The following is a 14,636-nucleotide window of genomic DNA, read 5'->3' on the forward strand; positions in this document are numbered from 1 at the left end:
TCAAGGCTGGAAAAACATCAAATCACATGAAGCGTCTGTCTGACGATATATATCATAAAAGCCCTCCACCCTTAATACAACCCCTCACATTGTTTTCCCCCTTTGCCAGTGCTCTGCCTTGTGCTTACAAAATGAAAGCCACGAGCACTGATTTGAAATATTCCAGCTCTGTGCTTCCCTCATATATTTCACTATGCAACAGACTCCAAAGGGTCCTTTTTATATGGTTATGCTTGCTGCAGTGCCACCTGAAAATCACCTCTGCTTCATTTCATTCAGTTGTTTGTTTCTGCGGCACGCAGCCCCCCTCCTAAGCCCGCCCCCCTCACCTCCCCTCGTGGGGCTCGGTGAAATTTAGGCAGTCAACAGTCTGTTCCATTTCAGGCGGAGCGGGATATTGAAGCGGTTCAGCAGGGATTTCAGAAGTGATACCTAAGTGTTTGTGTTTGGTTTGTTTTCAAACCGTATGACAAATTCACAGTGTACTGTTAGTCAGTTATGGTGTAAAAAAAAATAAATTCAAATGATAATGCAGACTACATTAGGACTTATTAGTATTCATTAGGGCTGGCCATCCTAATCGGTCAACAATTGGGGGGTAAATGGAGTGTGCTACTTGGCATGTGGTGCTACATGGGCTATGCCCAAACACACCCATCCCCTAATTGTGACATTCAAGTTAAAATAGGAGCTCAGAACATGCAGGGTTCGTCCCACCCCATTCAAATCAATGGCTTCAAATGTCATTGTTAGAAAATACTGTGAAAAAAAACAATGAATCAATTTCTACACTGATACAACTTCATTCAATTCGAAGCAATTAGAAAATATGGCATTGCTACAGAGAACTGGTTAGGCGTGATTGGTCGTTACCTGAACCATGAGCAACTGTGATGTCATTTTCAGCTGACAAGTGACAAAATTAATTCATATGACACAAATGCAATATTATCAGAATACGGTGACTAGTGGGACTGCATCGAACATTATTGTAAAGAAAATTTGGGGGTTGACTTACTTTTTAACAAACATAAGCAATTAAATCATCTTTATTACAATAAACAATAACAGATTTGTTATACATGAATGTATGTGATAGGTTATGCTTATGCTAAAGTAAAGGCAAATGAATCATGAATTAGTAGGAAATACAGAGTATGTGTCTAGAGATTTAGTTCAATCAACACTTTGATGTGCAGTGTTTTAAGGGTTCACTATGACAATCTCAGAAATTTTTACCAAGAAATGTGCTGTAAATGAAATCATAAACCAGTTTACAACAATAATTTTGTGGCATTATCATTTAATCTTGCCACTTATCACTCTAATCTCATATTTCATGAAATAATGATAAAGCCTACCGACTGGGTCAAAGAAATGAAGCATTTTTTTTTTCTTCTCTCAAAATTGCAGCCTTTGCAAATTGAAAACTCTATGCTACTTCACTTCGTCTGTACGAATTTGATTAATTGTTCAAATGTGGCCTTGGATATACTTTTGTGAAACTTTGAGTTATTTAAAGAAAAGATAACAGTAGTTTGCATTTGAAGGTGCTTGTTATGTTTCTTTTACATACAAAGAATGGCTTATTTGCCCGTAATACATCTGCGTGGGCAGTGGATGCTGCTTTTTCACTTGGAGCTCTTATGTGTGTAGGAGCCAATGTGAAATATGCATGTCAGCTTTTGAGGCGGCATGAAAAGAAAAGAGCCATTACCCGCTCCCCCCCTTTATGCTGGCACCAGCGCCTCTCTGTTTGATGGATGGGGCTTTGATAAAGGTGTGGAGGCAGGTAAGGGGATAGACCAGAGGAGAGCAACATCTTACAATCACCCCTGATTGCCTCAACATTGATTTGGACGTATTTAAATAAGCAAGAAAAAGGGAAAAAAAGCATGTCACCGTGTCTGTGTTTTCCATAACACAATGAGCTATGAGGTTATTTAGAAAGTGACAGCAACATGACATACTCTCCTATATTAAAAAAAAAAATGCTTGATGGGTATGATGTGGGAAAGGTGCTAGAGATGTATGTGTACCTCGGTGGAAATCCATTTGTGCGCGAGGAAAACAAACCCAGCATCCAGCCTCCTCTAATTCACCTGAACTGACAACAAATGCTGGACCACTCAAACGGGAAACGTGAGCCAAAACAAATAAAAACAAACAGCAATGGCCAAGGCTGAACAACAACAAAAAAAAGTGTTGTAAATGGGGGGAAAAAAATGTTTAGTTGGTAGGTTATTTACTTGGTAGATTGTTGTTGCTATTAAATCAGGACTCCCACTGCAAAACGACATTCTTCCGATTTAATTCTATTTCCTTTTGCAAGCTTGGCATGCCTCACATTATTCTTATTGCACACAAGTGTCCCCCTCGCATGCCTCAGAAATTTACACTGACTGATGTTTTTTTTTTTTTTTAAACCATTAAAAATCCCTGCCAAGAGAATGAACAGATAATTGTTGACGCTGCATCTCTTGTTTAGATATTTGAACGGATCCTTTTCATTTGGGCCATCCGCCACCCGGCCAGCGGCTACGTGCAAGGCATCAACGACCTGGTCACACCCTTTTTCGTGGTCTACGTCTTTGAGTACATCGGTGAGTAGCTCCCTCTCGGCTTTATTTTTGCTTCCCACCCCCCACCCCGAGATGTCAGTCATCATTTTTCTTTGACCACCCTTTGCTGCAAGTGACTACCTCTGTTCACATTCATAGAGGCACCTTTTCACCTTTCCTAGCTGGAAGAACCCAGGGTTCATTTGCTGCTTCATCACAGCAGGTCACAGGGAATGAACACTGGGGCTCTCAAGACTCTGTCTTTCTTTGAACAGCTTCAGGGCCACCTCACAACTCTTTCTGTATCTTTTTTTGTAAGATTTCACCTGAAGAAATAGTTGTTCTTAAATTGTCCACTCTAAGCAGTTGTGAGATTCAAATATATGTTTTAATTTCAGTCTAAAGCATTCATTGTCACACTCTTGAGGCAATGCCTTCCAAAAAAGATTGATCTAATTACACCAAGGGTTCAGAAACCCTGGTCACTCTTTCAACAACCATGATAGGAGTTTTCATTTTGACAGTGGTGTTCAATTTGTAATGAATTTTGAAAACATTTTTTTTGTAGCCTTAATCTGCTTCAATTTGTTTTCTCTGACTTTTTAGGCGTTTCGATGCATTCAAAATAGAAGTACCAAATTGGAATCCTCTGCGGGGAATCTCGCATGCGCCAAGCACTGTCAAAACACGTTAAGTGCTGACTTGCACGCAAGAGGTTGGAGATTTTGGAGTCTCTATTTTAATCTCCCCCCTTTTTTCCCCTATTTGTTATAACTTTCAGTTGGGGTTACTTTAGCACTTTGCACTGCGGTATAGAGCACAACAGCTTCAGTACAACCTTGAACATATGGGAGGGGAGTTGAGAAAATAATAAATATCATGCCGGCAAAAGTTTTGACAGTGTCAAAACATATTTTCATTCTAATTGCAAGATGTGAGAGCAGTGGTTCTTAACCTGGGTTTGATTGAGTCTCGGTTTCGGTGGAGGTCAAGACACACACTCAACTCATATGATTTGTGATGACGCCCTACTTGGCCATCATTGACTGCGCACATTGCTGTGCTGCAGGTTATTTAGAGTCCTCAATAGTCGGCTTTTGGCTGTTGTGATGGTAGGTTGCGTGATTTCTCTGCTCTTGTAATCTAATGCAATGCTGAGGAAAAGAAAGTGGTCGGACAAATATGTGAAATATGAACTCACATATATCAGGGAACATATGGAGTTCCACAGGGTTCAATTTTACGGCCTCTGCTATTTTCATTCTGTCTGCTGAACCTGTGTTCCATCTTAAGAAATCAGTGGTGGTTGTTATAACGTGCTCTATAAATAGTTGAGTTGAGTGATCCACATAGGAAACTGGCCCTGGGGCTCAGTTCCCCCAACAAGGTTAAGAACCACTGTGTTCTAGCATTATCAAGTTCAAGTATCATATTTGGTATCGGCAAGTACTCAAATGTGAGTACTTGTGCACAAAAAAAAAATTGTGTCAGTGCTTCTCTAATCGAGAATATTTGTATTTGTCAGTGATGTAGACTTTATGCTCCACACTTTCATCATGAAGTCTTTTATTCTTTTCTTTTTTCCTTCAACTCTTTCAATCTCCACCTTCCCCCGTTTGTTCCGCAAGCCACAGTGGGTGTGAACCAAGACCGGGGCTTCAAAGCGTCACGCTGCGCCTCTCTTCCCTGCGTGTGCGGCGACGTGCGCTGATGAGCCGTGAACAACATGCGCGACTAACAAACCTTTTTGTAGTGCCGGCAATGCGACCTGTGTGTGCTGTTGATGTTGTCGTCAAGGGACGTGTTCTCCAACGTGACGCAAAAGAGCCAAAGCTGATGTTAGAAGGACCTCATTTTGTTTCTTGTAGTGAACTGGTAGGAAGTGTGGAATTCACTCATTAACACCCCCTTTGTGTTCTTCTGCTGATACATATTTGCTGTAAAGGCAGATTTTATATTCTCTGAATGTGTTGGGATGCTCACAGTGTCCACCTGGATAGGCCTGAGATAGAAAAATGATTTAGTAATAAATAACAAAATGATGATAGATAGATAGATACAAATAATCAGCATAAAAAATATGTACACTTATATGAGTCACCTTTTAATTTCTTAGTAATATTTCGTCTTTCTGAATTGCAGTAAAAACAGTGTGTCAAAGAACACATGGAGCATTTGTTTTGATCCACCTGGAGTGTGAAGCAATTTAGCTGCTTTCTCTCTTATCAAAGGAGAAATTGATTTCAAGTGTGTACGCTTCTCATTTCCAATTTGTGAACCCTTGTGTTAGCTTTCATCTATTCTACCTCTTACACCATTAGTCGACCGTAATAGTTGAATAGTTCAGGTTGGTATGGGCCAGGCCAGTCAGGCTTTAATTGATCAGGCACCGGATCCGTATTACAATCTGCATGCTGGTGTTGAAGAATGGAGGATTCACGCCAAGGAGAAATCAGGGCCAAGGGAGCAAGTCGGAATGAGAGGGAAGGGAAAAAGGGTGACGTCTGTCTCTGGGAATGACAGCGGGATAAACAACAGTGCAGGAAAACAAGATCTTTGAGAAAATGAGTGACTGTGAAAGTGCCCACACACTGTCAGATGGCGGGCGCGCCGTCGTCACTATCAGCCGGGAGATGAGTGGCCTGGCGTATCCTGTCACCATTTTGCACTTTGAAGCATCACTTGTTGTCACAGCTGGCAGGAAGTGGTTAGCGTTACTGTTAGTTTCCCTCGTTGCCGTAATCAATATTCTTTTTGGAGGAGTGCATCTTGTGACTGAGGTGAAGAACCATCTGTAAAGTCTGATAATCTTTGGATATTATTAGACAGATGGTTGTTAAGAATCAAGAGCAGCTAAAGGGGCTGGAACTGGTCCACAGTGGAGAAACTGATGGTAATGTGTCTTCAGTCTGAGAAGTTTGAAACCAGAAAGCCTCTACCGAGCCACAGCCACACTCAAAAAGCCTTGGATGTGTTGGCAATTTTTATTTATTTTTATTTTTTATTTATTTATTTTTTTTCAGCCTAAAAATCACATACAAATGTCTTCTAATGTTTCTGTCTAATTTGGATAAAATTAGTCAGAGGTGCAAAACCATTGTCCAATGAAGATTTATTCATCTATTGCAGTGGCTTGATCGAACCCCAGGGGTTCGGTGGAACCATCAGTGGCTGCAGGTGATCACGCTACATACCTTGCCCTATCTGTGCTGTAGGGAATTTGGTGTGCCCAATAGTTGTCTTTTGTGATTTCTTTATTATGGTTGTTGAGTTGAGTTTTGGGAGTCAACATCATTAACTGCATGATTTTAAGCTGCATGGAGATGCGGTATACAAGATCACAACACTTTCTGAATGCAAGGTGAAGAGACACAGATTGAATTACTGTATATTGTATAATAGTGGCTTGAATTTAAAAAAACAACTTTTTTTTTTTCTTCAATAAAGACGTGTAATGTGCATAGGAAACTGGTGGGGTTAAGTATCTCCAACAAGATTAAGAACCACTGATCTTTTGCTATTCTATCAATCATTAATGGTGTTTGAACGTACTACATATATCCGTCCTTTTGCCCTCTATTTTTATATCACAGACCTTGAATAAATTGCAGTAATCTTTAGAAGTCCAAATATCTGTGCAGACACTACACTGTGTTGTTGCACCATCTACATCACTGTAATGACACGCACACGACAGGAGTGAATTGCTTCAAGGTAATAATACTTTCCATGACCTTGTGAGATAGCTGTTCTGTAAAAGACACAATGACTGTAACTTGTTCTTAAGTTTCATGTTACACCCAACTAAAATGTTGAGTATTATTGGCCGAGACAGACCTCCAATTAATATGGCAACATAGGTTATTTTGAATTGTGCCAAATTACGACCAAGTGTTTCTTATTGTAGTTTAGCGACCTCATCAGGCATGTGAACAGTGAAAAAATAGTAAACTGAACCATAAGTGGAGTTACTGAGACTCGAAGCTGGGTTGTGTGGTCTATCTGATTGAGCTAATAGGCCAGCAATTTATTAAGTGTTGACTACGTTTTTTGTAACGTCAACCATACTACAGCCTCACTGAGCCTCTCACTAACCACAACCAATAGTGTCTCATCCCAGTAGTGACGACAAATTAACATACATGTCAACACTGAAATAATTACTGGCCTGTTTTAGTATTAGGCTTTTCAATGAGGTTGTACATATTACATCTTCACGTGGGACACTAATGGGTGGGGTTAGTAAACCCCGTAATGTATGATTTTTGGACCAAGATACAAATACGCGAAGTAGTGAGGGACCACGGTATTGGATTATTATTATTTTTTCTTAGCCAGTCTTCCTTCCTCCAATGTGCAGAGCGACATGGTCACTATTGCTCTATTTAACCCATCAAAGTGACACTGAATGCCAGCTGGGAAGTTGCTGCGAGGTCAACACTTTCAAGGCTGCTTGTGGTTGACATCTATGTAAGCATACTGCCTACAAATTTAATTAGCAGTCATTCTGCCATGCAATAAAGAGCTGGCAGAGATGGACGAACGGCAAGATCACAGGAATGCACGCTTCGTTTTAACCAGTGTCTGTGCTTTGTAATACTCTACATACTTACAGAAAAGCTGAGGCTGAAATCTATCTTTCAAATTTCCTTTCATCAGCTTTCACTTGAAACATTCGGTCCGCAACTCTGTTTACTCAGTGTATGAATATGATTGCTTAATTTTGTCATTGCATCTTTTGTCCTTGTTGTTTCCGCACGTTACTTCATCTCTCCTGAGCTTCTGCTGTTGTTTTCTACGTTGAAATGGTTCTTTTTAGCGCTAGCGCTGTTTCCCGCAGTGTAGTTTGACTCCCACATCATTAGATTACTTATAAATTTTGAATTATGTGTATTATTTCTGGTTGATGGAACAGCTAAAAAGTTGGACGTCTGACAAATTGAAAATCCAGGGGAATCTAACGAATCTAGCACAAGCCCTGATTGACGAATTGAAAAATGGTTTGACCCAAGATTATAAGCCCACATATTGTATTTTGAATCCGGGTATGTGAGGACAGAGTACTTCTGAGTGCTCCCTATGCCCTCAAATTTCAAATCTTTTCACCTCACTGAAGTGGAACTTATTTTGATGAAAGCGCTAAAACCGAGCCGTCGCCTTGGATGATTGTACACTAATTTCATAGCCACCAGATTTTTATAATAGCCTTCTCCAAAGAAACTATATTGAATGTGAACGAGCTCATTTAAAACAAACAAAAAAAGGGCATTTTGGGGGGGCACATTTCTCTCGTATATCCTTCCCATCACTTCTTTTAGGAACTATACATTGATCTATTCTCACATGGTCTGGATGCTTGTTTTCGCCTTCTATTCTAAAGGCTTTAACTGGCTCCATGTTGCTGTTTCTGCTTGTTCCTTATCGCCTTTTACTTACTCTAATTCCTCCATCTTTAATGATTCAATGAGATTATTGACTCTGTGAAAGCATTGTCTTCTCCCAGACAGTTTCCCTCCCCATTTGTATTACTCCCACAACCCGAGCTTTGCCTTGCTGCAATGTTCTATAGGCTTTAGAATGCAATCACCCTCTTTCTGGAGTTAAGTAATAGGACTGGGACCGGCTGAAATTGAATCAGCCGCGTAGTTTTGACCCTCAAGTCTCGGTCTTCACCCATCAATCGCCGCAGTGTCTGACTTTTCATATCACTTGATACTATTCGCATTGTTGATGGTTGTTCTGTCTCGTTCAATTTGCACCTCCTTTTGGTAATAGGTTGAGGTTGCTGTGGGCTTGTGTCGGTAGACTGCATTTTCAAAATCAAAATAAAATGTGGAATTTGAGGTTATTTCAAATGGCGAGTGAAGGCCTGGGTTCACAACAGGATCCCAAAATCTGGAAAGTCAAGAGACCTGGTCCTTCCCCTCAATGTACGCAGATATTATCCAATTGCTCCTGATAAAAAGCAATAGAGCTCAGAAATTCTGTGTAGAAATAGTTCTGTCAAAGAGTGATTTATCTGCTGTGAATAATCATAAGGGGGTATTGAATATTTTTAGATTAAGTTAATTACTTGACTATAAAAAGCCTTAAATTGAAACTCGACAAGAAGCTTCAGATCTCTTCACATCGCTCTCATTCCCCCTCTGTCACTGCCACTTGATTGGGACAAAAAAAATATGTTTTTATCTTTGGATGCGTTGTGCCTGGCCTGATGCAATTGGATGCAACAGACACAATCGTCGCAGTTTGGTCGGTTGCGTCATGAATTGTCATATATACGGGCGTAAACACATTTCACGGAGGATGATTTGCATAGATGTGTCTGCATAAATGCACAATGATGGTGCAAAAAATACACAACAGCAACAGCAACAGGCCGTCAGACACATTAAGTCCAACTGTGCTGAGGCATTTCATCTCCCTTCAGCTTCATTTTTCGTATCCTCAAACGTGTCTGCAGGCTCCGCATTATGTCCGTGTACCGCTGTTCCCCTAATGTGTTTTATTCCCAACTAAACCTGCAGATTACACACGGTAATGACTTAATGGACTTCACTAGCAGGATCTCAAGAAACTCTTGTCAGCTCCCAAATGTGTCCGGTGTATTACGGAGGCTGATTTACTATGCTTAAGCTGGAAATGAACATCAAAAAGAGATTAACCGGCTGTATTTTTTCATCAGAACCATATGAACTAGAAGCTAAAATCACTTTGCATTTGACAATTTTTGGTACAGTAAAACATAAAAGCATACAATGAGTGTTGTCATTTATAGTCCACTGATGACAATAGGCAAGGCAAGGCAAGTTCATTTGTATAGCACATTTCATACACCAGGCAACTCAATGTGCTTTACACAAGGAAAGACAACACATAAGCATCAACAAACGGTAGTTAATATTCAGAGGAAGAAGAATAAATAACAATAGGTTAAAAAATTTACTAAAAAGAACATACAATGACAATATTAAAACATTATTCAGCAAACTTTAAAACATTTAGCTTAAGGAAGTTTAAAATAAGAATAAAAATAATAATTAAAATGGAAAAAAAAAACCTGAGAGAAAAGTTTTTAACCTGGATTTAAAAGCATTTACACTCGGGGCTGACTTCACTTCTGTTGGCAGCCTATTCCATCTATGTGCAGCATAATAGCTAAATGCAGCTTCACCATGTTTGCTTCGAACTCTGGTTTCCACTAGTTGGCCCAAGTCTGTAGGGAATAGGGATAGGGAAATAGAGACTATATAAAATAGTTTTTGCATATCCATGTTTAAAAATGAAAAATGACCACGTAACTGACATCTGTCAGTAACTCTCCACTTTTGTTTATGACTACGCTATAAGCACTGTGTAATTATGCACAACCACCCTCTCCCTCACTTGACATTACTATGGCGACAGGATTGAGATGACATGCAGAATCAATTGGAATTGTATATGTTATGCCGCTGGCCAATAACAGCATATTTTAGGCAGCAAGAGAGGAGATATTTGCGCCGCTCAATTAACATGATGCGGTAGTCTTACTCAACATTAAACACTCTGAGCGTCTTCTCCCGAGAAACAATCTCACCCCAGGGTAAGTGGGTCATTATGTGCCTGCGCATACACAGATATGGTATTAATATCTGTATTCTGTTTTATGTCAAGGCCTTACATTATCTTGCCAAGAGCTCTCGCCTGCCGTTTGGTGCATGGACATATGGCATTATGGCGCGAAAAAATGTGAGATGGTGTGATGTTTTTGTGGCCCAAGGGTTTCTTTATTAGTAGTAAGGGTTGACACTTGGAATATGTTGTTGATAAGCCTGTCATGGCCAACGATATCATGGACTGTCGTTACACTAAGGCCTGGCCACCCTTTGTTACGGTTGCTAAATGTTTCAAGCTTTCTGAACCCACATGGGCTTACAATGTCTAGCAACATTAAGGAGTAACAATGTTTTTGAAAAGGTGGTTATGTGGTTATGTCTCTATTTACTGCCGATCACTGGTATAGATTGACAAAATAAAAATAAATAAATGTTATTGGGCCCATTTAGTAAAAGCAGATCATTCCTGCTCAGGGTACGTTAACGTGTGGCAGCACAAACTGACCTAGGCACATTGTGTTACCGTAATTACCGTAATGATTTTATTTATTTTTTCCTTCTTTATATATGAATGTGGTGCTCTGTGATTGGCCAGTCTGTATTTCCGATGTCTGGCTTAGCAAAAAGGTCAATTGACAGGCTTTCTTTTTTTTTTAGAGAACAAGATGCTGCTCCGTGCATAAAATTAATCGGCTTATTTCACTCGAGAGTAGAGATTATCCTCTCAAGTTTAGGAAAAATTTACAAACGCACCTCACATGCTACCTTGAGCTCTGTGTCTTCTCATTATTGTCAGCCTAATCTCATGGCAACGTCCTGCTGTGAATCCCTGCATCACATGTATGAGTCAATGTGTTGGTGACACCACGTCTTGCCTAGTTGACTCGCCTCTTAATGATGCGACAGCTTGAATGCCACCTCTGGAAAAAATGCTCGTCTCTCATTAATAATGGTGCGATGGCACTAATTGTACTGTGGCTGCCTTGCATAACCCTGAGTGTGAGGTGCAGAGGGAGGGCTTGCATGTTTCACAAGCAGCCTACGTGTGCCTCATCTCCAAGTGTTAGGCTGCCGGCATTAGCACTTTGAAGGTGGCAAAGAGATTGTAACATATTTAGAATCTTTGCTTACTTTAATAGAAAGTCATTCAATTAATTGGCTTAATCCTGAGCCGCCAATGTACATTATAAGTAATGACCGCACCAGTTGCTTTAATCTTGTGGATGGTGAAATTCTGTTTGAACAATGGTGGCGCTCTCTGATGGTTTGCAACGTGCAAGATTTTTTACATGCACATTCACTTTATGGTTACATCAGGCTAAATGAGGTCTTTTATCATCTTACATCACATTACCTTGTGGCCTGTACTCATATAGAGGGCAGATGGCGACGTTGGTTGCGAGTGTGCATGTCAGTGCCGGCGCTCGGTCTCCCGAGGTGTGACCCGACTCCGCGTGCCAGGCTGTGCCAAGTGCTCACAGCTGGCCACAACCAAGCAGTTGGTCTCGCTGGACATGTTTGCCCCCCTGTGCCAGGAGGACAAACAGGAAATGAGCCCTGGGGCTTGGCAGGGAACTGGATCTGCGGCCAATAGAGAGAATGAGTGGAAGTGGAGGGTAACAGCTTGGAGAGATGGGATAATGTCAGAGTTGGGTAGGAAATTAATTATAATGCACGATGGAAAGACCATTGTGAGTAACTGGATGTCTTTGGAGTGTTACACTGGTTTAAATCACATTATGGTTTTCCTGTCCATTGGTTTCTTCACAAAATAGACAACTTTAAGGGGCTCTTACAGGGGGTCCTGATATGAGGTTTTGAGGATACAAATGGCACACAAGAAACTAGTTTGGCCGGCGTAAGAAAATGCAAAAAAGATTGCACGCTCACTTACGTCCATCGTTAGAGTTTACAAATGTAACGGGAAAAAAAAATGCACAGTTGACAACCCTCAGTTCCGACTTGCGTACGGATATGGGATACAGATGTTTTCATAGAAGCAGGACACTGTCGAAAATTGCTGTCCATACTACTGCTACTCTGTTTTAAAATAACCAAATGTCTTTCCTAAATTTGGGGCTTCTTTTAAAATAATTCTTTGCAACCATTGATTTTAGGAGGCACACCTCACAAGGGCAAAAAAAAAAAAAAAGAGGTGTCTTCAAGGCTTGCTTGCTAACATGTCCTTAAATTCCCCATCTTCCTATTTGTTAAGCATTCCTATCGATACTCAGATCACATTGCAGACACAGAAAGCTGTCAGCTGTTCCTTTGTGTGAAGGCACATGTCCAAAGTCACCCTTGAAGAGAATTGCATTCCATTGTAATATGGTAGAGAGTAGAATTGAAAATAGTTGAGGTCTTGTGATTTTCGGGCCAAGGAAAAAAAAAAAAGATCAACATTGTGTGCTTTTGTTGAAGCCGACTCTCTACTTACTGTGCTTTCTCTGATTGTCATGCCAAATGTGTCACTTGTTAGATTGTCAAACTACCAGCACTACTCCCACTTTCGTGGTAGATCAAGTGTGTCGTGACAAGTTAGCTATTTTGTGTTAAATCCTCAAACACAGGCGAAACAAAGCTTCCTTTGAGCCTCATCAAGCGTGGGGCTGCTTGTGAAGTGCCTGGCTGGGAATTTAACTAATGACATCAGGTTCAACTGTTTCTTTTTGAGCATTCATCCACTCAGTTTGGTGTTCCACCAACGGTCACAGGGGGCGCTGTTGCCTCATGTTGTCCTCCCAGCAGAGTCGGTCCCAGTTTATGGTTTCAGACTTTGCTCCCTTTTCTTTCATGTCCCCTTGCTGTTGTGATGAGCTTTGCCCAAGTGCAGCTGTGACTGCCGGACTCATGGTAGGCATCCTTCTAATATTCGTCCGTCACATTTTGGAGCTGAGCCGCCTCAGTAAGAAATAAGCCACAGCAAAGTGCCAGGACTTTAGGGTATTTGGGGCTCCTCCGAAATAGCAACGAATTGCATTATTTTATCGTTCATATCAATACATCAAATGACTTGCTACGGCGTTTGAAATTGAGATGGGATGTTAAAGATGCAAGAAAGATCTTTTCACGCACACACACTGACATACAGTGGAATTGCTCATTGCTTTGTAGCTGTGGCCTCTTTCCAGATCCCTGTCTGTCATTCTGTCAGACTGAGCATGCCCATTACGAGCCTAACTACATTCCACCCAGGTTGCCAAGGATACCAAGCGGAGCTGCCAGCACTCCCCGACATATGCGTTGTACAATTCTCCCCGTGTTGCAAAAATGCATAACATTTTTTTTTCCAAAAAGATGCCAACATGTGTAACATTTTCCCTTCCCGTCCCACCATCGAGCTGCGTTGTGGTCCACTCTCGTTCATGGTTAATCATTCTTGTCTCATCTGCCCTCCACTGGCTGTCAGTGGCTTGTCAGAATTCTGTCAAAGCCCCACGCCGTCCGTCACACGCGACTGCCGTTAATGACATGTGACGCCACCCACTGTTGTAGTCACTCACTGGAAGAGGACTGACTAGGGTCTCACTATGCTTGAATATTTCCTTACATTTAAACCTCTTAAAGGGTTGATCGGACATTTAAAGTTGGACTTTCTCCGGTTCTCCCTGAATCTTAATTATATGGGGTATATGCCACGGAAGAGGGGGGACTGTTTTTGCACGTAATGTCCGGTTCGCGACGTGTGGGCTGCGTCCCAATACTTGTGCTTCCGACTTTGTGCCCCTCGGTTGCCGTTCGTGTTCCCGTTGACGGGTGCGAGTGTGTAGTGTGTCTGTCAGTTGTCCGAAGCACGTCAGAGAGCTGAAACGCCCTGCATGGTCCCGCAAAATCGACGCAAGCACGAGGTTGGGGGCGCAGGAGTGGGCGATGCGAGTGTTAGAACACGGCACGCACGTCGCAACCCGGAACCGGAATCAAAGCGCATGTGCTAAATCACGGAAGTCGGAAGTACGCCATTGTGAGGTCTTGCATCAGCAGTCCTTTCTCACAATCTCTCATTATTTTAAATAGTGTTGTTCTGATACCGATACTGGTATTGGCAGAGGTGCCGATACTGCATTAAAACAGTGGCATCGGTCTCAGTGAGTACTCACAAGTAACATGCCGATACCATTAATTCCAACGCTAATGTAGGATTTTGGATGAAGCATCTTTTTTCTGTGGCGCACGACATTCACTGATATGTGGCATGTTCACTGCATGCCGATCAAAGATATCCTATTAGCCCTTGAATGCTCTGAACCAATAGCAGGGCAGCTTTTTCATGTTGAGGAAAAAAAGACCTTAGGTATCGGTATGGTATCGGTATCGGCCGATACCGCAAAGCTGGGTATCGGTATCGGGGGCCAAAAAACCTTATCGGAACATCACTAATTTTAAAGCACCATTTCTGTTACAAGGCTGTCTTGTCTCGCTCCCTGTTGACACTCACATTTTTTTTTTTTTTTTTGCAAGGCCTTTGCAGAGTGGTGGA

General features: G+C 41.4%; 1 protein-coding gene across 2 annotated transcripts in view; it reads left to right on the forward strand.

Annotated features, from left to right (window-relative positions):
• The window catches only part of tbc1d22a (TBC1 domain family, member 22a), an 81,580-nt gene that overhangs the window by 27,353 nt on the left and 39,591 nt on the right, over positions 1-14,636 (forward strand). For both annotated transcript variants that reach the window (XM_077500985.1, XM_077500984.1), the window contains exon 9: positions 2,489-2,603. In XM_077500985.1, the coding sequence (XP_077357111.1) occupies positions 2,489-2,603 (115 nt within the window). The remainder of the gene's footprint in view (positions 1-2,488; positions 2,604-14,636) is intronic.

Source organism: Festucalex cinctus, chromosome 16 (assembly GCF_051991245.1).
Source record: "Festucalex cinctus isolate MCC-2025b chromosome 16, RoL_Fcin_1.0, whole genome shotgun sequence".
In the NCBI taxonomy this organism is placed as follows: Eukaryota; Metazoa; Chordata; class Actinopteri; order Syngnathiformes; family Syngnathidae; genus Festucalex; species Festucalex cinctus.